General features: G+C 39.6%; 3 protein-coding genes across 4 annotated transcripts in view; 2 read left to right on the top strand and 1 right to left on the bottom strand.

Moving 5' to 3' along the window:
- Positions 1-315: 315 nt before the first annotated feature.
- LOC129375867 (prostaglandin E2 receptor EP4 subtype-like) lies at positions 316-2,417 on the bottom strand. The gene is made up of 2 exons (XM_055055237.1): positions 1,569-2,417; positions 316-891 (listed from the first exon to the last, which is right to left on the bottom strand). The coding sequence occupies exons 1-2, from the start codon at positions 2,415-2,417 to the stop codon at positions 562-564; spliced, it is 1,179 nt and encodes a 392-aa protein (XP_054911212.1). The 3' UTR covers positions 316-561.
- A 12,533-nt stretch (positions 2,418-14,950) lies between these two features.
- On the top strand, positions 14,951-21,761 carry LOC129375833 (skin secretory protein xP2-like). 2 transcript variants are annotated; one of them, XM_055055176.1, is made up of 10 exons: positions 14,951-15,028; positions 15,119-15,257; positions 16,813-16,943; positions 17,575-17,673; positions 18,684-18,815; positions 19,493-19,564; positions 19,657-19,704; positions 19,841-19,915; positions 20,141-20,231; positions 20,842-21,761. In XM_055055176.1, exons 1-10 carry the CDS (start codon positions 15,014-15,016, stop codon positions 21,495-21,497), a joined length of 1,458 nt encoding a protein of 485 aa, XP_054911151.1. In that variant the 5' UTR covers positions 14,951-15,013; the 3' UTR covers positions 21,498-21,761. The 2 variants fall into 2 exon arrangements, with proteins under 2 accessions (XP_054911151.1, XP_054911142.1); XM_055055167.1 differs by having other exon boundaries at positions 19,493-19,573.
- Positions 21,762-22,375: 614 nt separating this feature from the next.
- Positions 22,376-23,028, top strand: part of si:ch73-40i7.2 (FYN-binding protein 1) — a 17,942-nt gene continuing 17,289 nt past the window's right edge. The window contains exon 1 of the mRNA XM_055055156.1: positions 22,376-22,519. Within this exon, the coding sequence (XP_054911131.1) occupies positions 22,517-22,519 (3 nt within the window). The 5' untranslated portion in view covers positions 22,376-22,516. The remainder of the gene's footprint in view (positions 22,520-23,028) is intronic.

The following is a 23,028-nucleotide window of genomic DNA, read 5'->3' as shown; positions in this document are numbered from 1 at the left end:
AAATAATCTGCCAACTTTAATCAATACTGGGGGATTATTAAACTACAACAAGCTCTAAGTTCTTGCTGAAAAGTTAGTTTTTTCAAGCGTAGTTGAATATTTAGACTAGAAACTGGATCAAAATGACTTGGAAATGTTTGTTTTTGCAGTAAACAAGCCTGGAAATTATATTCATCCTGTTTGTTTCTTTAGACTGTTGCTGTCCCTTTATGCTGATGACAATATTAAACATCTTTTGCACATAATTAAAAGAAAAAAACAAACATTTTTTCAATGTTAGAAGTGCAATCATCTGCGTGTGTAATCAGAAACAAGCTACCATTTCTTGCTGAAAAGTTTGTTTTTTTTTTTCAAGATATTTACAGTAGAAACTGGATTAAAGAAAACTTGGTCCTATTTTAACAGGAACAAATGACTCAACACAAACAAACAGACAGGTACAGAGTAAAGGCTCAGTTTTGTGCTCATGTTTCAGCTAATAAATAATATCTGCCAGGCCTGTTGCCATTGAGATTTGTGCAGTTTCTCTCTGCCTCCCTGCAGGTTCATCATCAGTGAACTTCAAGTCTGGCACAGGAAGTCGGAGCTGAAGGCCGGGAACCGCACGGAGGCGGGCAGCTGCGTGATGATGTTGGCGTTGCACATCAGCTGAGCGAACACGTGGTTCTCCCTGGAGAACTCGGGGCACAGCGGGGGGTCGCTGTGAGGCGACGGCAGGGAGGCGCTGGCGGGGCTGTCGCACCGCCCGGTCCGGCGGAGCAGACGGCGGAACAGGGAACGCCGCAGCAGGATGTAGATCCAGGGATCCAGGATGGGATTCAGGGAGGCGATCCGGATCGCCCGCAGGTCCGCCTTCTGGTCGCTCTGGAAACGGTTGGCGAAAATACGGACCTGAAACGCAGGAGCAGGTCGGTGGGTTAGGGTTAGGGTAGGTCGGTGTCACTCTGATGATGAGGAGTTTCAGCACGCCCAGTTTGAAAACACTTTATTAATCAGAAAGATCTCCTGTAGCAGTCTGTATTGCAGCGAATCTGGAGGAGCCTCTGACTGAAGATGCTCTGTTTTCCCAAAATAATCTCATGAAGAGGATCAGGGTTTCCATAAATTTCTTGTTTTTATAAAGAAATCATCATCTCAAAATGTTCCAGAGTTGTAAAGAAATACAAATAAACGTTTGTTATGAAAAAAAATCAGAAATTTTGAAATTAATCTAAAATTTTCTAGAAAAAGACTTTCTGAGTTTCAAAAGTCAAAACTTCTCACCGTTTGAAAATTGTAGAATTTTCTGTTAGGAAATTGTTTTTTATGTTAATCTAAAAAATTTTGTAGAAAAAACCCTGAAATTTCTGTTTGAAAAGGGAAAATATTGGCAGGAAAAAAATCTGATGTTTTGAAATTAATCTTAGACATTTTCTAGAAAAAAGCTTAAATTTTTTTTGTTTAAAAAGTCAAAACGTTTTTGCATTTTGAAACTCAGAAACTTGAACCTGATCGCCTTCACGTTCAAGTCTTTTCACAAACTTCTGACATGTGGAACCAGTAGAGCGTCTGTTTGCTGCTCCACTCACCACCAGCGGGGCCGAACAGGCCAGAACCACCGCGGACGTCATCAGCAGCACCGCCATCATCTGCGTCTCCGCGGCCGAGGACAGCGCCCTCCACCTCTGCTTGACGCTGGCTCTGGTTGCGGGCCGGTGCGCGGTTCTGCGGCGCATCAGCAGCAGCGTCCCGCACACCGCCAGGTTCAGCACGATGGTTCCGAGGATCAACATCAGGCTCACGGCCCCGTACAGCACGGAGTAGGTGGCGGCCAGCGGCTCCGAGGTCTTCCAGTCGATGAAGCACCAGGTGCCGGGCGGCTGCAGCTCGCTCCTGGACGCCCCCATCATGGGGAGGCAGCAGAAGAGAATATGGCTGATGTAGATGAAGAACAGGAACTTCTGCGCCGAGCGGCGGTTCACCCCCCAGCGCTGGTACCGGTAGGGCCAGCAGATGGCCAGGTACCGCTCCGCCGCCATGGCGCCGATGATGCTGAGTCCGGTCAGGCCGAAGAACAGCAGCAGGAAGGAGTCAAACTCGCAGACTTTGGGGTCCAGCAGCACCTGGTGGTCCAGGTAGTTGGCGATGGTGAGCGGGCTGGCCATGCAGGTGCCCAGCAGGTCCGTCACCGCCAGGCCGCGCACCAGCGAGAAGAACGCGGACGACTTCTTCTCCTGCCGGGACACGGAGAGCACCAGGATGGCGATCAGGTTCCCGATGGCTCCGCCGGCGAACATGAAGATCGGCAGCGCGATTTCAGTCGAGTTTCCTGACCGCTGCTGGCGCAGCGACGCGTTGACGGGCGCGGATCCGTGCGTAAAGTTGGGAGTCTCCATAACCAAAACGGGCCAGAAGCTGCCGGGGGTCTGGGAGCGCATTTCCTCTTTTCCTCCCGTTGGATGAAGATGTGCGCAGTCCGAGCCGCTCTGCTGCCCAGTAATCCGCAAAGGGAGCGCTAATATCGGGGCTGACAGAGCGGGATGTCCCGGATGTTTGGAGCTGAGCCAACCAGCAGCTGGACGCGCATGATGGATGGGAAAAGTCTCTGTCTTTCCGCTCCAACTTTCATCAGGACGTGTGGTATTTAGAGGGAGGTTTTTCTGACAGACGCAACATTTCTCTCCTCACGCAGAAGGAAATTCAGAGGAACTTTAACCTGCAACCCTTTTTACACAGAGATGATGTTTCCCCCCCAGGCCAGGAGGATGAAACCCATTCAGGTTGTTTCACAGCCTGAATGTTGAGACATCAGACTATCAGGTCCAGTTCTGTCAGACTGATGATCTGTACAGGTGTGCCAGGAAAACATCACAAAATCTGAGTTTTTTCCAGCAAATTTCGACTTTAGAAACTCTGAAATTCCCCCCAAAATTTGAGATCATTTCTAAGATTTGCTTTCATTAATTCTGTAGTTTCTAAAGTTTAATTTTTATGTTGTTTTCTGGAAAATTTGAACCTGTTTAATCCCAATTTTTTTTCTGCAAAATAAGTGCATGCATTTCAATACTTAGAGTTTGATATCACATAATATTTACGAATCATTACATTTTATGTTGGTCATGTTAGTGAAAATGTAGGTTTTATAAACTGCATAGACTAAATTACACAAATGTGGAATATTTATATTTATAAAAATAAGAAAAATCATGACATGCATAATTTATTATAACATTAATGGTTACAAGAGTGTTCAGAAATATTTCAGAAACATAAAAATTCAATGCCACATCCTGCAGATGTCATTGTCTCAATGTACCAAGCGACCTTTGACCTCATTCAGTCAATTCATCAATGAGGCAAAATCAGGTGGAAATGTTGGTTTGAACAGATGTGAAATCCTCCCAGTTCCACCAGATCAGCACTGAACCACCAGTTCCAGGTGTGGCGTCAGCGTCACGCAGGAATCTGACCGTCGACATTCACTGTAAATTTGTTTATTAAAGTATTTTACTGATTTCCTCTTGTACAAGTTTGTTTTACATTTACCTCCAGCGTCAGGCAGGAAGTACAGAGGTCAGGTGACCTTTCACACTGGACACATGAAATTGATATTGCACATTATAGACACATCATTATTTTATTTTAAAACTTCAATTAGCTACTAAAAGTCAAAAAAATTCTTTTAGAGCTTCCAGAAGTTACAAAAAATGTCTGGCAACAATTGTTGCTGGTGGGATTAAATGGGTCTCTAAATTTCATAGTTTTCTGAACATTTTTGACTCAATATTTCTCAATATTTCTGAGCTTTTTTGGCAGGAATTTTGTCCCCTTGTTGTGTTCTGTATGCTGTTGCATCTATAAGTGATCAGGATTTAAAGTGAATGCAAACCAACCCCGTCTGAATCTCCTCTCGGTTCCAGTGTCGATGTTTTCTGCCCCTTTTCTCTCCGGCTCGTTTTGAAGAATCATCCTGGAACTTTAATCGATGTAAACATTCCTGTTCAAGCTTCTTCTTGTGTTTGGTGTTTCCAAAACTCAGAGCAAAGCGCCCAGATTTGAAAAGTTCCTGACTGTAAACGGTCGTCAGGAACATTGGGGATCTGCGGCCGGGACATTCGGGACGTCAGCAGGTTCTGGTACCGACAGACATTCATTACAGCTGGACTTGTGTTTACACTGAGCAGCAGCCGAGAAGGGATCTCTGTCTGCAGCCGACCTTAAAAGACAAAGCAAAACACCGGAGTGATGCCGGGGCTGGGAAACTCCAAACTGACTGGAATATTGTTCTGTTCGCTATGAATCATGGGAGTTTATAGCTCTGTAATGGCTGAAGCGCATTATCTGTGCCTGCTGTGTGACTAACCAGCCGAGAATAACATCTTGCCCTGTCCCTAAAAGTAAATTAGTGAAAAATGTTCCTGGCTGTAAACATGTCTGACGGAACCAAAACAGCAAATACAGATGTTTCGTTTGGGTCTCGTTGTTTATAGCAGCAATATACAGGAATAAGTGGCCACCTGGGTTTAGCTAAGCAAGTAGGCATGGGGGCCGTTTATAGCGTTACACCGAAAGAAACTTACAGCAACCTTTAGGTTCACTGAGCCTGGCACAGAGAAATAAAACACGGCATGTTTGCACCTACACTAAAAAGAGCTTCATACTAAATATTTAATTCATAGCTAAATATTTAGCTTACAAACTAAATATTACAAGCAAAATATTTAGTTTAAAAATAAAAGATTTGATATTTGTCAATAAAATTAAATATTTTGTAAATATCTAAATATTTAGTTTGCAAATTATATATTTAGTTCCCAACTAAAAGTTTAAGTTTGACCTTAATGTTCAGTTAGCAAAATAAAACTTTCATTTGGAACCAGATATTTAGTTTGAAAAAAAAAAAACTAAATAGTTTCAGAGCTAAATATCTTTCCTCAGATGTAAACATTTTGTTTTTCTTAGTTTTCAAACTAAATATTTGGCTCCAAATTAAGTATTTCATTTGCTAACTAAATATTTAAGTTTATATTTAGTTTTCAAACTAAATATTTTGGTCCACAATAAATACTTATTTTGCTAACTCAGTATTTAGTTCCAAACTTAATATTTAATTTGAAGCTAAATATTTAGTTTAAATATTTACTTCAGAACTAAATGGGAAACTTTGAGCTAAATATTTAGTTCTATACAAAATATTTTTTTCCAAAAATAAATATATAATTTGTGTCTAATTACTCAATTCGGATCTAAATATTTACCTTACTAACTAAATATTAAACTTGAAAATTACATGTGTAGTAATGTAATTTTACTTTACATATAAAGTAAGTTTGCAGCTTGTGATTTAAATGTCTGGAATGATAATATTTATAAATGTATGAGCAGCATGATGAAAAGTCTTTTTCTCAATCTGTAACTTTATAAATAAGTTTAATCCCCCGATGTGATAATTGCTGCTTGAACTAATGCAGCAGCCTCTGATTCTTTAAGGTTTCTTAGTTTTTATATGATTATTTTGCAGGCAGAATGAAGGAAAAGGGTTATCAGTGTTTGATTTGTCTGGGGGGATTTCAGAGTTAGGAGGAACAACTGAACTAATGAACTCCTCTGTTTCCTGGAAGTGAGTCAAGAAAATCTCTCTTGGGTCTTGAAATGAGAAGGCAGGAATCCAGAGTGACACGGAGGTTATGCAAAACGGGACCAGAAGGCAGGAAGACATTTATTTGAACAATTTAGTTTAAGCAGCGTACTTTCATGCAAATGTGCTCAATCTAACTGAGATTAAGTGTCTGTAATTGCATGTAAACGCAATTAAAACTAAATCTGGATCAAACTGAATGTCTAAATGGACCTGAAATGAATCTATTTGTCTTGAGATTTCTAGAGAATGGGCGCTTTATCAACAGAAGTGGATTAAATAAAGATGACAATCAATACCAAAGAAATATGAAATCTTAAAGTGTGATGGGGTGAAATCCCCACATGATGCTGGAAGAGGAGCAGAAACTAAAATCAATTCCAGTCCTGGGAATTCTGTTGTGATGTATCGGATCCATTCAGTCACTGAATGATTATAAATCATACTAACTTTTAGATTTTTAAGGAAAAGTCGAGCAGCTAAGACAACCTAGTAAATAATAATATAATGAGTAAATACATAATAAACCAGAGTGATTCAAAGTAGGAAAACACATTTCTCACATGACGTCAGTCTCCCGTGAACTTTGTCAGGGAATGAATACCCACTAGCAGGCAGTTACTATGGAGTTACTATAACCACAAGCCACAAGCTAGCTTCCCCATCGTTCACGCGTCAAAACAATAAAACTACATCACAGCTATTACTAGATCATCCTTTTGGAGAACTCTGCCCACCTTTGTTTAGTGACTCAGTGATATTTACTGTAGTAAGTACTGCACTACTGTCGCACTAACAAAACTAGCACAGCTAATGAAGCTTTTATGCCCTAGCTAAAATGGACATGTAGCCTATGTGTGTGTTGCTACATGTAGCCTACGTGTGTTGCTACATGTAGCCTACGTGTGTTGCTACATGTAGCCTACGTGTGTGTTGCTACATGTAGCCTATGTGTGTGTTGCTACATGTAGCCTACGTGTGTTGCTACATGTAGCCTATGTGTGTTGCTACATGTAGCCTATGTGTGTTGCTACATGTAGCCTACGTGTGTTGCTACATGTAGCCTACGTGTGTTGCTACATGTAGCCTATGTGTGTGTTGCTACATGTAGCCTATGTGTGTTGCTACATGTAGCCTATGTGTGTTGCTACATGTAGCCTACATGTGTTGCTACATGTAGCCTACATGTGTTGCTACATGTAGCCTACGTGTGTTGCTACATGTAGCCTACGTATGTTGCTACATGTAGCCTACGTGTGTGTTGCTACATGTAGCCTACGTGTGTGTTGCTACATGTAGCCACGTGTGTGTTGCTACATGTAGCCTACGTGTGTTGCTACATGTAGCCTACGTGTGTTGCTACATGTAGCCACGTGTGTGTTGCTACATGTAGCCTATGTGTGTGTTGCTACATGTAGCCTACGTGTGTTGCTACATGTAGCCTATGTGTGTTGCTACATGTAGCCTATGTGTGTTGCTAGATGTAGCCTACGTGTGTGTTGCTACATGTAGCCTATGTGTTGCTACATGTAGCCTACGTGTGTTGCTACATGTAGCCTACGTATGTTGCTACATGTAGCCTATGTGTGTGTTGCTACATGTAGCCTACGTGTGTTGCTACATGTAGCCTACGTATGTTGCTACATGTAGCCTACATGTGTTGCTACATGTAGCCTACATGTGTGTTGCTACATGTAGCCTACGTGTGTTGCTACATGTAGCCTACGTGTGTTGCTACATGTAGCCTACGTGTGTGTTGCTACATGTAGCCTACGTGTGTTGCTACATGTAGCCTATGTGTGTGTTGCTACATGTAGCCTACGTGTGTTGCTACATGTAGCCTACGTGTGTGTTGCTACATGTCGCCTACGTGTGTTGCTACATGTAGCCTACGTGTGTGTTGCTACATGTAGCCTACGTGTGTTGCTACATGTAGCCTACGTGTGTGTTGCTACATGTAGCCACGTGTGTGTTGCTACATGTAGCCTACGTGTGTTGCTACATGTAGCCTACGTGTGTTGCTACATGTAGCCTACGTGTGTTGCTACATGTAGCCGACGTGTGTGTTGCTACATGTAGCCTACGTGTGTTGCTACATGTAGCCTATGTGTGTGTTGCTACATGTAGCCTATGTGTGTTGCTAGATGTAGCCTACGTGTGTGTTGCTACATGTAGCCTATGTGTTGCTACATGTAGCCTACGTGTGTTGCTACATGTAGCCTACGTGTGTTGCTACATGTAGCCTACGTGTGTTGCTACATGTAGCCTACGTGTGTTGCTACATATAGTCTACGTTGTGTTGCTACATGTAGCCTACATGTGTTGCTACATGTAGCCTACGTGTGTGTTGCTACATGTAGCCTACGTGTGTTGCTATATGTAGCCTATGTGTGTGTTGCTACATGTAGCTTACGTGTGTGTTGCTACATGTAGCCTACGTGTGTTGCTACATGTAGCCTACGTGTGTTGCTACATGTAGCCTACGTGTGTTGCTATATGTAGCCTATGTGTGTGTTGCTACATGTAGCCTATGTGTTGCTACATGTAGCCTACGTGTGTTGCTACATGTAGCCTACGTGTGTTGCTACATGTAGCCTACGTGTGTTGCTACATGTCGCCTACGTGTGTTGCTACATGTAGCCTACGTGTGTGTTGCTACATGTAGCCTACGTGTGTTGCTACATGTAGCCTACGTGTGTTGCTACATATAGTCTACGTTTGTGTTGCTACATGTAGCCTATGTGTGTTGCTACATGTAGCCTATGTGTGTTGCTACATGTAGCCTATGTGTGTTGCTACATGTAGCCTACATGTGTTGCTACATGTAGCCTACATGTGTTGCTACATGTAGCCTACGTGTGTTGCTACATGTAGCTCCTGTGAAGGCCACCAGAACCTTGTTATTCGAACGTTCTTTATAATTCTGTTGAAACAATGATTGAATGTTTCCGTGGACTTCAGGCTGTGGAGTTCCTGTGACTTATACTCCTAAGAAATGCTATGACCGGTTTACCGCATTTGGTAAAACAATATTTACTTGTGACTCCAGTTTCTGTGGAAGCTGAAACTTTAATTAAATCTGAGGGTGAATTAATCAAGTCGGATCAGTGGCAATGCGGTGTTGTAAAGTCGTTTAAGAGATTTACAAGACATCTGACCTCTCATTGCTTAAAAAAATGTACAATCCTTCTTTATTAAACCTGCAAATTTAGAAATGTATAATCAAAGTATATCTGCATTGAAACCAAAATAGAATCAAAGTGAAATTTTGTCTTTGTGTAAACAGGCAAACTCTGATTCTTCATATTTTTTTAAACAGATTTTAGTACTTTTTCCAACTATGAATAAAAAAAATCTACCAGAGGAGCCTTTAAGACGTAAACTTACTTTGATTTGTTATATGCAAGTTGTGCTTATGCATTAAATAAACCCATTTAATCAAAGATCATTGCTAAATCTGTAACTCACTCCTTTCTATGTAAGAATAAAAGATAAGATTTGGATGAATAGCTTCTTGTTTTCTCACTGGTAATATTTACAGCTTTGGTTTTGGTGGTGTGACAAGTCTTTGTGACTTTCTGTGGAACCGAGGAAAAAATCTGTATATTTGATGCCAAACATATTCGATCACAACTCCAGATATGAAGTGTGAACAGCTGTTATGGGGCAGATGTTGGTTGCCCCCTGTTGGTTTCAAAGCATGACTTCATAATTCTCTGAAGGTCTCAGCAGCTAAAAGTGACTCTGGCCGTTCATTACTCATCATGTCGCTGTTCTCTTCTACAGAAAACCACCAGAAAGTCCCACTGGGGTGTTGGGTGGTTCACAAAAAACCCAATCTGATTTATGTGCTTATTGACCTCAAAGTGATGCTGAATAATTAACTGTGTTGTGCAACAAAGGTTTGGTTTGGTTTTAAATGACAAATAGTCCGAAGCAGTTGTTTACTAAAGTTCACAGGACTCTATGTGATTATCAGGAAATAGTTTTAGTGCCAGTTTTTGTTACATAAATGCCTGATGGCAAAGATAATAAATAGCAACAGAAGAAGAACTACATGCTGCACAAAGAGCAAAGAAAATATAAACTTCACACGAAAATATATAAATGTATTAATATAAATACCTCAACTTCCTGTTGAAACCAACTCATTTTGCTGGTGACACTCAACTAAACTAAAACTAAAGAATAAAAAAGCTAAGGTGCAGGTGCAGCAATAAAAAGGACCAATAAAAATGATGCAAATTATTTGAATATAAATGTTTGAAAACCAAGACTTGGGATGAGACCAAATTGGTTTTAAACTAATAACAATTGGAACGTGTTCAAAACAACCAGTTCACAAACAAAAATGGCTACTTTAGCTTTAGCATTAGCAGCGCATTTAGTTTTTACCAATTTCAGACACAAGTTTGAAAGATTGTTGGATCATATTTTACACAATTTAGTGAGAGGAAAGAGGATCTAAGAGCATCCATGATGTCACATCATCACAGTGCATTCTGGGATTCAGAGTTTTTATTTCTTCTTCTCTTAACACAGTTCAGTCCTTCATGGTTGGGTCTGGATGTTGCCTGGTTGCTGTTGTAATTTATTGTTTTACTGTCCAAGCAGCTTCAGGTGTTTGTGCCAAGAGTAAATCTAACTGATTACCTGCAGCTGCCAAACAGCTGGATTCAGATACGACACCTGCGCTGCACATCACTGGGTATTTATTATAGTAAGACTTTCCCACTAATCTGCGTAGATAAACTTCATATGATTGTGTTGCAGAGGAACTCTATGAACTCAAACACAAGAGTTGCAAATGATGAATAAAACTCGCAGCAGTTCCTGTGTTTCTGCAAGAGTCTTTACATGTCTCTATACTGAAGGTGCTAAAGGTTGATATATGCAATGCATTTAAAATGATGTTATACTGAGGGTAAGCAGAGCAGCAGCCTGTTATCTGCAGTGTTTTAGGACTAAATGTTTCTGTACAGTAAAAAAGAAAACATTCTAAAAATGAACAGCATCTTATTTTGTGTTTATGCTAATTAAGAAACAATAAAATAATCTAGACAGTTGTTTTTCAGAATGTTCTCCTCTCCAGTTTCCTAACATGGATCTGAGCTTCTTCTTCTTCTGCTCTTTGTGAGTCTCTCTCTCCAAACGGTGCAAATCACACAACTTAATTATAATAATGAATATTCTTTTTTCATTTGTATATTTTATGAAGAGAAACTTCTCTATTGTAGTTAAACTTGGATTCTTTGATTTATTTATTATTTTCTGCTTCAAACTCTTAAATTCCCCCCAGTTTGACTTTTCAGTTGATTCCTTATGAATAACTGTCAATTAAAAAAGCTGCAGAAATATTTTGACTTTTTGCTGTGAAAAAATAAACCTGCATATCTAGTGGTGGGATTTGATGAACATTTTTCAGCTTTTTAATTGCAGGGTCAGTAATTCATGAATTACATTTTAATTTAAGGTCAACAAACTAAACAACATTTTTAATTCAAAAACGCTTTTTGTTTCTACATTGTTGAATGAACGTCTGATATGAACCAGAAACGAGCAGCAAACACAAAGATTCCAGCCTTTTATAAGTCATTAAGTTGTGTAAAAATGACCTAATGGGTCACAAAATATGTAGTTAATTAGTGAAAATGAACTTGTTAAAGTCCCGGCTGTAGATGTAACACATGAATCAAAATGCGTTACAGAGCAAACAGGTGAAATCCATTGTCTGGATTGTTAAATTAAACATTTAGTCTGAAAATCATCGCCAACTAACAGTTAGTGGGATCACATTTTCCAGCATCATCAGGCCGACGTTTGATCTGCAGAGGGAAGCTTTCATGTTGCTGTTTCTCTGCTGGGTCTTCAGTTGTTGTTGACACGGAGCTGCAGAGCCTGGAGTTTTACGATACTTTAGGGACCAATCAGGGAAGCGCTGGTTGTTTATTTTTGAACAGATCTCACATGACGTTTGGCCATTAATTTACATCTGACAGGACTCTGGACATAACCCAAAAATAACACTTTTAGTCATGCATTTCCTTCATACTCAGGATTTTCATATATTGTTCCAATGATGCAAATAATCTGAAGAAATAATAATATACAATATAATATACATATTATACAACTTAACTGTGAGTTAAGTTGTATAATATTTTGCACAGGGAGTCAGATAAAATGACCTGCAGCTGCTTAACAACAGGGCCATCTGTCCTTTGAGAGATTAGCTCCTTAATGCATGTTTTTATTTCCTCAATATTGTTGTCGGTGCTGGGAAATCTTCCTCTTACCGCCACCCTTCACTGTTCTTGTTAAAAGGAAACTTGAAACCTCGTGAACGCTGCGATGACAGCAGTCCCTGACCTTCTTCTGACCTCCTTTTCTGTTCATTAAATCTCCTGTTTAATTTTCCCGGGATACTAAAGTCTCTGCTGCTCCACCAAATCTGCTGCCCTGATCTGATATTCTGCTTTTTTGTGTATTATTTTAACTTTATTAGATTCCCCCCAATTTTAAAGAGATCTGAGAAAAGTTGCTCCTAATCTGAGATGAAACGCTTCCCGTTGCAACAAGTGAGCCGCAGTGCTTGAGAACATTTTTCCTGCAAACAGAAAGCGCTCTGCTGCGCTAAGCTCCATGTCACAAGAGACCTGGTATGCAAATATTTATTGGAGAAAATGCATCGCTTGCGCATTGCAACCTTTTCAGACGGAAACGGTGGAGGAGTCATGTTTTCTCCATTAAAGACTGTGATTAAACTGTGACTTCAAGTCAAGATGGATGAAAATTTAGCAAACAAAAGTGATGCCCCAAATCAATTTGAAATTGTCTGTTTTTCTTTTGAGGAGACATTTTATATTTAATAACTGGAAAAAATAAGAAAATTACAAACTCATTTTTGCATTTTTAGGCAGGCAAACAGTCTGGACACCAAAGCTTTAGTGGGAACAAAATAAAGATGTATTTGCAGATATTTAAAAGAAAGATAAAGAAAAAATGACAGTTATGACAGTATAAAAAATGTCCTGCAGTGTCGATCTGAATGTTAAAGTCTGAACGGTTTGTGTCCAGGATGTGTGGGGTCTGCAGAGGAGTTCAAGCTGTTAGGTCATTTTAACCATTTGGATTGAGAACAAAATATGATTTAAGTTCATTTATCTGTGAAAGAATGAAACACACATACTTTAGACTATATCATGTTTTCAACTTTCTCATTAATTCTGTTTTAATGCAACAACTCGGCACTGAAACGATACAGAAATTTCACAAGCTGTAAATAAAATGGCTGCCAATCATGACTGGAGTCATTTAAAGGGGGCGGGGCCAATATCGAGGTCATGTGACCTCATGCCAGATTCAGACACAAACTGATACTTCACAATCCAAAATGGCGGACCTCAGGGATGAAAACGCACACAGTGAGGTAAGAGATGTTTTTTTCATAAAAATATTGATATGAGAGAATTTAATTTTGTAAAAATGTTATTTAATAGTGATTTAATGTATATTTTTGGATAAAAATTAATTACATTTAAATTGCTTATATATGAAGGCATTTAATGCCTTTTAGGCGTAGTTTCAATCAGATTTATTTTATTTTATTTGTAGATGTTCACTATTAAAATAGTAATTAAACTTATTGAAGATTAGTTAGTTATTGAATACCATTTCTGTATTCACTGGATTTCAGTGCAGGTCCGAGAAAAAGTGGCTGTAATTCTGTCATCAAATTCAGAGAAAACCAGTGATGAAGATAAAATGTGTTTATAATTGATTACAAATATACAAAAAGTAGAGTTTTTTTTTTTAGGGGAAAATACAAACCCAAAATTAAAAAATAATCGTTTGTATTAAAAAAGATTTAACGGTTAAACTAAGAGATGACAAGAATTTAATCAAATCTGAAACAAAAACAGTTAAATTCAGAAGGTTTTGATCTGAGGCTTTATTTTATTTTTGATTAGCCTGATGAACAAACCCTCTGAGTTTTAATTGATCGTTGTCTTCCTCATGGTGAGTCACGGTGCTCCGCTGCAGATGCTGCTGCATCATTTCCCTCCTGAATTTCAGAGATTCATCCTTTCTGAGGAAATGCGGCTGCTGCCTTCTATCAGGATCTACTTGACCTGGTCTTCTCCATTAGTTTCAGCATAATAGCAACGCTGTAGTTTACTAAAACAAAACGTTTTGGAGTGAAACCAGACTTCCTTCTGGATTTCCCACAGGAACTTTGACCATAGAGCCGACCAAAAGCCCCGATTATTTCTGACAGGAATGCAGGAGAGCCCTGACTTTAACATATGTGGATTTTAGAATAACATGAGGGTCAAATGTAAATATGTGGTTGATTGTCTCAAAGGGTCATAATTAAATGTTTTGAAGGTTGTTGGGTGTCATATAGCTTAACCAGGATGAGGCCTGTTGACGTGTCTGTGTGATGGGCTGCAGCTGCTGGGGTTTCTTTGCCAACATAAAGAGTTTTGCTGATATTTGGTTGGAGTTGTTGGACAGAACAATGGGAAAATCAGAGAACTGTAGATTTACGCAGGTTTGTAAATCTTTAGGGGTTTTGTTTCTAAACAACCAAACAGCATCAGCACAACAATTACTCATCTCTACAAGTTATTCAGATGTTTGCTGTAGTCTGGAAGATGATCTGAACTCGTTAGGCTGTTCAGAAACAACCTGAAAACTTCCAGGCTGAAAGCTTGGCTTAGCCTGAAAAACGTCTTCAAAAACATGTTTTGTGCTCAGAAAAGAAATAATGATCAGTTTGGTCGCTATTAGCTTGTTTGTTGTTGTTCTAGCAACACCATAGCCCATGCCTACCAAGATGGCTGACGGGAACAAAGTTCCCAGTAGAGTGATGTCATATGGAAAGTGTGATTTTTTTAAAAACTTCTTGAAGATGTAAAAATGACACTTAGTTTCAATGACACCATTTTAAACTGTTTTAATTGCTTTGGTTTATTGAAGACACTGAATTACATCATAAAATGTTTTCCCTTTATGTGTTTATTATATATCAATGTTCACCTTACATAACTTGACGTCATAAAGAAAATAACACGCTGTGTAGATGTAGGTTTTTTAAGTATTGTTGTCAGTATTTTGCAGACGCTCTGATCGTTTTGGTTTGTTTTTTCTGGTTGTAATTGGTTTATTTTAGGAAATGCCACCAAACAGCCGACCGTCGAGGGAAATGCGTGACCTTAGGTCACCATTGAGGGAGATCCTCCCTGTTGCTGCCTCTTCGTTCTGCTGAAAACGTTCCCATGCATGTGGGCCTCCCAGCGGATGTTAATATATCACCAGTGAGTCTGCAGCCTGACCTTTGACCCCCAGCGGCTCTGTCAGTGGGACAGGCCAAGCAGCTGGGTCAAAGTGAAGATGGATTCCCTGCAGGTGAGTCAAAGCAGGACCTCTCCTCTGCAGCCGCAAATATTTTCAGGTTTTTCTTGCATCTTGATGGTGAGAAGTTTCTATTTTGGGCAGGAAAAACATCTGAAAGCCTCCAGGATTCTGCAGAACCTCAAGGAAACAAGCGCTGTGACCGAGGCGGTGCAAACGGCTGGGAGCTGTCTCACTCAGGCCCAAGAGGCTGTCAGAGGCTGGCCACCATACTTGACAAGAGGTATGAGAGTTTAGTTTGAAGTTTGTCTCAGGAGAACTTCAGGCGAGGCAAACGGCGCCGTGCAGATTCAGGATGGAAACCGAGGTGCAACTGTTAGTTTTTCATCACCGTTTAGTTTGAATTTGTCGTGACTTTTATCTGTCAGTTAGTTTCAATAACTTTTAGAGCGTCTTTGCTGGTTTTCATCAGTTTTGATGAGCAGAGTTGGGGAGCAACTGGTTTCTCTCCCCACTGAATGAAACATGTTTTAATTCACCAGACTCACACATGCAGTTTCTGTTCAACTTTTATTGGTTTTCTCAGAGAGAAACTGATTTGGATTTGTGTTTCTTTTATTAATATGAATTATTGTCATTTTGCTCTTTAAAATACCAACATTTCTACTTAACATCATATTTTGGTCCATCTGATGACGTAATTGTTAAATATTAAATGATTGATAATTTAATTAGTTACTCTGTTTTTGAGTCGACTTTTTGCCAAATACGTTTTTACTCTTCAGTAACGTCTGGACATTTTATTTTTAGTTATGTAAAGAAATGTTGAACTGTTGCTGCTTCTCTTACTTGAGTTCAGTTTCTGCTCTCCTGATTAGTTAAATATTGTTTAGTTTTTATTGGTTGTGTTTGCAGTTCCATAGTTTTCATTTTTGGTTCATTATAAGAGCAGATTTGTAGAAAAGCCATCATATGATCATGGATATAACGACTGAATACTCAACAGAAAACATAAGTTTGAAACAGTATCAGGTTGAACAACCTGCTGACCATCAGCTCGAAAGGCTAATAAATGTATTAATTTGCACCAAAACAAAGAATATTACATCTCTGGTTTCACTCTGTTTTATAAAGGCTTGATTTGGTTCCAGTCAGCTGCCATTTTCTCCATTAATTGCAGCTTTTATTTGTTTCCAGTAAAGAAAACGTCTCAGTTTGATGGTTTTAACTGGTGAACAAAGTCGTCCTAAACATGGAAACATGGTTTTCCTGATGGGAAGAAGCAGGAAGGACTTCTTCTTCTTCTTCTCTTCCTTTGCTTTGTGTACTTCTGGAAGTCCTCCAGCTGTTTTAGGAACATCACAAACACCTGGAAACAATTTAAACTATTTTTTAACTAGAGGAAGCTTCTTTTTACGTGGAGCTGATTAATATCTGTTTATTTGGTGAGTGAGTCGTCCTGCTGAGCCTGGAATATCCTCTGCGTTTTGTCACCAAAGGGAAAGAAAATCCTCTTCTGATTTGTTAACCATTACAAGGGGATTATGTTTTTATGAGAATATAAAAAAGTGCACCTGAAGTAGTCACTTGGTGACATGCTGAGCTCAGCGCTGTAAAAAGTTAATGAGAATCTGATGATTTGACATTTTTTCTTAGTAAATTGAGCAACAAATGTGTGGAAAAGTGAAAACTATGTTTATATTTTATGTCAATAAATTAAAAAACTCAACAAAATCATATCTGAGGTTAGATTTTAATGCACTTTTCAAAGCCGGAAACCTTTTGCTGTTTGTCGTTTCGTTTCTGCTGATGGTTTTGTGTCGTTGTGTGATTGTCAGGTCCGGTTCTGGACACCCGGGCCCGGCTGGAAGGGGACGGGGTCCGTTACAAGGCCAAGCTGATCGGCTTGGACCTGGTACCGGAACCACAGGGAGAGAAGATGCTGCTGGACTCCATGATGAAACTGAAGGTAATCTGTTAAAATCAGTAAATGAATCCATTGTTTCTCTCACAGTTTATAGAAACATCAGAAAATGACATTGAAAAGGAAGATGAATAATTAGTACTTTTTATTTCACTTTGTTCTATAAAAGTGGTTTTAATGGGAAGCTGCTGCACTGCCGGTTAGAGCTTCCTGACTCTAGGGGGCGCTAGTGAGACACAAACCTGTTTTATGCTGAATTGACTTGGAAATGAACAAGGGACTGTTTTGTTCTCAATCCTCAAAATATAATACAATATAGAATAATTCAGTTGTTTAGGAAACCAGAACTGAAACAGTTTTAGGCTAAATAATGTAGAAATAAACACATAAAATATAAAAAAATATAAAAATGGACATAAAAAAATAGCTGGAACCCTAAATAACCCAGTTAGTCAGTTTATCAGCAGAAATCTATATTTTTGGGGTTGTTGAGGAACATAAAATATTTCATTAAATCATCCAAAATGATATTAATTTATATTTGTACAGTTGAAAAGAGAAACATTAATGTGTTCAAACAACACAAATCCTTCACATCATGACTTTGCTGCGGTTTCCTGTGTTTCTGATCTGATCCCAGTTTTCCTTTTCCGTTTTTTTCCTGTTTGTATTGAAGGGATTTGAAGTTTCAGCGAGGAAACAGGGAAAACACAAAATGAGGATCTGGCTGAAAATTTCCTCCAGCGGCTTGAAGATGTTGGATGAGCGGACCGGGGTGAGCCGGCCGGATCGGATCCAGCAACGACAGGACACACGTTCCGCTTTCTCTCCTCACAGTTTGATCCAAACGTCTCACAGGCCTGAAAAATAACAACGACAATTAATTGACAAAGAAGTCAATTATGTTTACGTTTAGTCAGAAAGAGACGTTACTCATCATAGATCCAAAACTTCAGAAGGATTTTTCACCTGTTAGATTAAAAGAAAGGATATCAATATTTGGACCGATATCAATATTCGATATTAGTATCGCTGTCATGGCCGATATTTACCAATATATAATATCTCAATACAGTTTTGACACGTTTGAAAAAGAAACTGAAGCAGAAACAGACAGAATAAACATCAGTTGTTTGTGTTGGACCAATTTTATTTATCAATACGTCAAAAGATGATTAATATCATCAAGTGGTGCCGATATATCGTGCATTACTATCAAATGATTTTATTCTGATTAGTACATAAAAAGACTCCATCTGGATCACTTGTATTGAAATTTCTATGATTCTTGGAGGCCACACAAAATCATTCCAAGTACCACAAATGGCCCACGAGCCACACTTTGGACACCCTGGGTGAAATATTTGATGCAGATCAGACAGATGGCCCACAAATGCTCTGCAGAGTAAAAATGACATCACTTCCATAAACATTTTTCAGTGTTTTTCAGCTCTGTGTTAATATTCAGACTGCGGTGAAGAAACTCTGCTTTCATTGCATTTTATTGGATTTTTCTTCTTCCTGTAGCTTCATACCAACAATAAGTGATCAAGTAAAGAGACTCAAACCGAGCATTTGACCTGCACTGCAAAAACTTAAAGTTAGCTTCTAGTGCAAATATATGCATTGGTAACATTTTGTGTTTTTGCAGTGGAGCTAAAGTTCAACCACTGACTCGTCTCATCAGCTCCGATGTTTTCTTGTATAAACTGGAACTTCCTGGTTTCTAGAAGTAGTTTTGAAGCCGAACTTGTTCCTAACCTTCTGTCTTTGTTTTGTTTTCAGGCTGTGCTTCACGACCACGACAGATCCAGGATCAGTTCGGTGACCAAAGACAAGTCGGACCCCCGAGCGCTGGCCTACGTCTACAGACATGAAGACGAGTTCATCCTGTTCTACATCAAGGCGGGACACCAGGTGACCACGCCCAGCGATGCAGAGCATCATGGAACCAGGATGCTGTCATATAAAACTGTTTGACTCCTTTAAGTATTTGAATTGACAATTCCAGCAAATCATAACTAATAGCATTTTAATAGACAAAAAAGAAACATTTTCTATTCAAAAACCTCTTTTTGCTGCAAAATTATTGAATAAACATAATATAATATATTATAATATAATATAATATAATATAATATAATATAATATAATATAATATAATATAATATTCCAATTCAAAAACCAATTTCTGCTAATTTTTTAAAATAAATAGACATATAAACTCAACAACAAAGACATTTATTATTTTTAATCTTTTATTTAGTTTTTAAACCAGTTAGAGATCTGGCTCCAGTTATTTGCTAATTTCCTGCAAATTATTCTCGATTTTTGTACTTGAACCATATAATTTATCATGTATTATATAATCTGTTTGAAATAATTATATGAGACATAATTATTTTTCTAATTGGGTTAATTGCAGGGTGTGTAATTGATTATTAATATTTTAAAAACTCTATTAAAAAACAAATTAGGCTAGGAATAATCTGAATAATCTGAATAATCTGAACTGGGAGGTGAAAGGTCAGAATGGGTCACGTGGTTTTGCGTCTTGCATTGTTTGGTGATTTTATCTGCTTCATGGGTTGCAGGCGGATCCAATCATTTTGGACATCCTGGATGTTTGTCAGCAACAGGAAACGTCTCATCAGCACCAGCCTACGGCAAGCCGAGTCAGACATAATACAGTTCACCTCTTTCTCCTCTTTCTGTTTCTGACTGTTGGTTTATTCCCGAGATGTCTTTGTTTTTTCAGAATAGCTCTTTAGTGACGCTGACTGATGATCCGGCTTCTCCAGCAACGGTAAATAAGCATTTTAAGAATTATGGAAAATGATCAATTGGTTTGATTAATCGATAAATCAGACACAAAAAATTGTCTTATTAATCGATTATTTCAATCATGGAGTAATTGTGATTGATTTGATGAATTGTTTCAGGAAGCAGGTCTGGAGAATGTGCTTCATCCTCCACCTGCATCATCATCATCATCATCATCAGGACAAATACAGCAGGTGCATAAAACACAAAACACACAACGTGACGTTCAGGGAATCAGCAACAAAAACACTTTTAACAAAAACAATGAAATTATTTTCAGCTTTCCTGAGTTTATGCATAAATAAAAACTATGAACTGAGAAACTATCAGCTGAAAGTTTGTCAGACTGAAATGTTTTGGTGCAGAGAAAAGAAAACATCCTGAATCACAGTGAAGAAAATAAACAGTTTTTCTTCCAGGCGTCTTCCGGTGATGAACTGATGGAGATATTTTCTCCGCCACTGACAGATCCTCTGACTCCCAGTAACATCCCACCTGTCAGCCAGCCAGGTGAGTCAGAACCAGGGGGGTCCAACCTGGGGCCCTGGGGCCATTTGTAGCCCTTTGACATCAGGAATCTGAACATCTTCTTAATTATGAGTAAATTAATTCAATCTAAACAAAAATTGTAAAAGTCCTTATTTTAACTGTCTGACTTTTGGAAGTCTGCAGAATCTTTCTGCCACCTTTAGATGTAACACGTTGGCACAGAGGAAACATTTTTCCAAATACTTCATCACACCGTTTAAAAATAGCCTTGATTTACAGTCTGATTTCTTTACTTTCTTTGATCTGCAGTAACGTCATGCAGGAATGCTGCATTTAGAAAAACAACCTCGTTATGCAGAATGAAAAGCAGAATCTGTGTTTATCATGTCGGTGTTTTGACTTAAACACAGGAGGAAACACAGGTTGGCATCCACTGCACTATAATTAGATGCAGTTCCAGTTTTACAAACAATGGGATTATTTACAGTCATAGATTATTGTGTTGTTAGAAACAGTTATTATTTATGAGACAACAAAATTTTAAGTTAAGTGGAAATAAACCAAATGCTGAAGTTTTTCTGTTTCCAGCAGGTTTTGCAGAGTAACGTTTAGATCTTTTCTTCTCCGTCAGAGTCTCCACATGCCGTCCTCTCCACGGCTCAGATCCTCTCCATGTTCCCCACCCAGCCACCAGGGGGCTCTCCGTACATCTCCCCACCAGTGTCTCCCAGTTCAATGCCCTGGAATCAGCAGGGGCTTACTGGAAACCAGTGGCCCTTGGTCCCAGCCGCGCTACCGGCAGCGGTTACAGCGCCCCCTGCTGCTGTCCTGCCTCCACCTGGTTTCATGCTGACGGTGAACCCGGCTTTCCCCCCACTGGTGAACCAGAACGCCTCCCAGCCGGGTCCCACTCTGGGCCCCACACTGGGCCCTGCACTGGGCCCCGCTCCAGCACTGGGCCCCGCACTGGGCCCTGCACTGGGCCCTGCACTGGGCCCCGCTCCAGCACTGGGCCCCGCACTGGGCCCTGCACTGGGCCCTGCACTGGGCCCTGCACTGGGCCCCGCTCCAGCACTGGGCCCTGCACTGGGCCCCGCTCCAGCACTGGGCCCCGCACTGGGCCCTGCACTGGGCCCTGCACTGGGCCCTGCACTGGGCCCCGCTCCAGCACTGGGCCCTGCACTGGGCCCTGCACTGGGCCCTGCACTGGGCCCTGCACTGGGCCCCGCTCCAGCACCGGACAACAACCTGCTGCTCTGGCCTCAGTTTATGTCTCCAGATATTTAGTTTGATTAATAAATGAGGATTCAGCACTTTAATGAACTAAATTAACACTTTCCATCTGGAAAACAAAATTCTTATAAAAATAACTGAAAGATCATTTAATACAAATTTGGTTAATCTGCTTATTTTCTGTTTTTGCTGATTTTAAAACTCGGATATGTTGTTTTGTTCATTCGGGATCAGAAAATGTTTTGTGTTTTTCTGCTTTAAACTTCCTGTCAGTGAATTTGATCCTTCATTGAATTAAACGACGCCTGAGAAAACAGAGTTTTGCTGCTTTACCTTTAATTTATGATTCTTTGCTTCTGCTGAGCAAAAGTACAAGAGCTGCAACTGATTATTCAGACAATTAATCGATTATGATAACGAATAATTGATTAATTGAATAGAAATTAAACTGCCTTTGAAGAGTTTGGGCTAAAAAGGGGTTTTTGGATCTAGAATACCAAAAGTTTTGTAAATTTTTGGGTCAGTTACTGATGTCAATTAGTCAGCAATTATCTGTCTGTTATTCCAATGATGGCTGCCACAGCGCTAATAAATACGCTGTGGCAGCCATCTTCCAATGATATGAAAGGTTCTAACATATAGAACCTTTCATATCATTTACTTCCCTGAGTTTGTTTTATAGCGAATGAAATTTTTTAGACTGTATCAGTTAACGATTAATCAATGACTAAATTAGCAGCTGACCGTTAGTTCATCATGATGAAAGCGATTAATCGTTTCAGTGCTAATAAATACAGTAAAATGAAGCACTTGCCTGACTGGAGCGTTGGGTTTGAGTGGTTCTGGGTGTTTTCGGGTCGGCAGGAAAGAAACCCCCTCGGCTGACATCATTTAGTGTCGCTTGCAGTCAGCTGCCCACGCTGACATGCACAGCATTTCCTCCTTCACTGCAGGTTTAGTCTCACAGGTCATACGGCTGTTTGAGCAGCAGCAGCAGCAGCGGCCGGGATAACAAGGAATTACTGCCAGACATGGAAAACTTCACACACTAACAACTAAACCCAGAAGACAAAATGGTAAGAAACTCATTTTTATTGGTATAATTTTAAAAATCCAAGCAGTTTGTCGGTGAGTCCAGAGTTACACCTTCACTCTTCTTCTCTGGTCACTTCCTCCGCGCCACTCAGTCCAATTTTAGTCTGAAGATGAGGATATTCTCACCTCTCTGTTGGTCTAACCTCAGTTTCCTTCTTTCAACTGAGAAAACTTTGCCGTAAAACTTGTGTTTGTTTTCCAGACTATTCAAAAGGGAAGTTTGAGCTTTAAAAAAGGAGAAATGTTGTCACTGCAGCTGATGAATGGAAGCCTTTATTAAACTGGTTAATTATTTACAGAGCTGCTTCCCTTCTCTGTTATCTGTTCAGATACAAAACATTCTGGATGTCAAATTTTACACGTTGATGACTTTAATAAACTGAGTCATTAACTCTTAAATTTTAATGACTTCTTATACCGGCTGCTGCTGTTCAAGTATTTTCTGTCCCACTTATTTAGCTTTATTAAGAACTTACATCATTAAAGAAAA

This window comes from Poeciliopsis prolifica, unplaced genomic scaffold (assembly GCF_027474105.1).
Source record: "Poeciliopsis prolifica strain line A6 unplaced genomic scaffold, Auburn_PproV2 SCAFFOLD002, whole genome shotgun sequence".
Taxonomy (NCBI): domain Eukaryota; kingdom Metazoa; phylum Chordata; class Actinopteri; order Cyprinodontiformes; family Poeciliidae; genus Poeciliopsis; species Poeciliopsis prolifica.
This window is presented reverse-complemented; position numbering and strand designations above follow the sequence as displayed.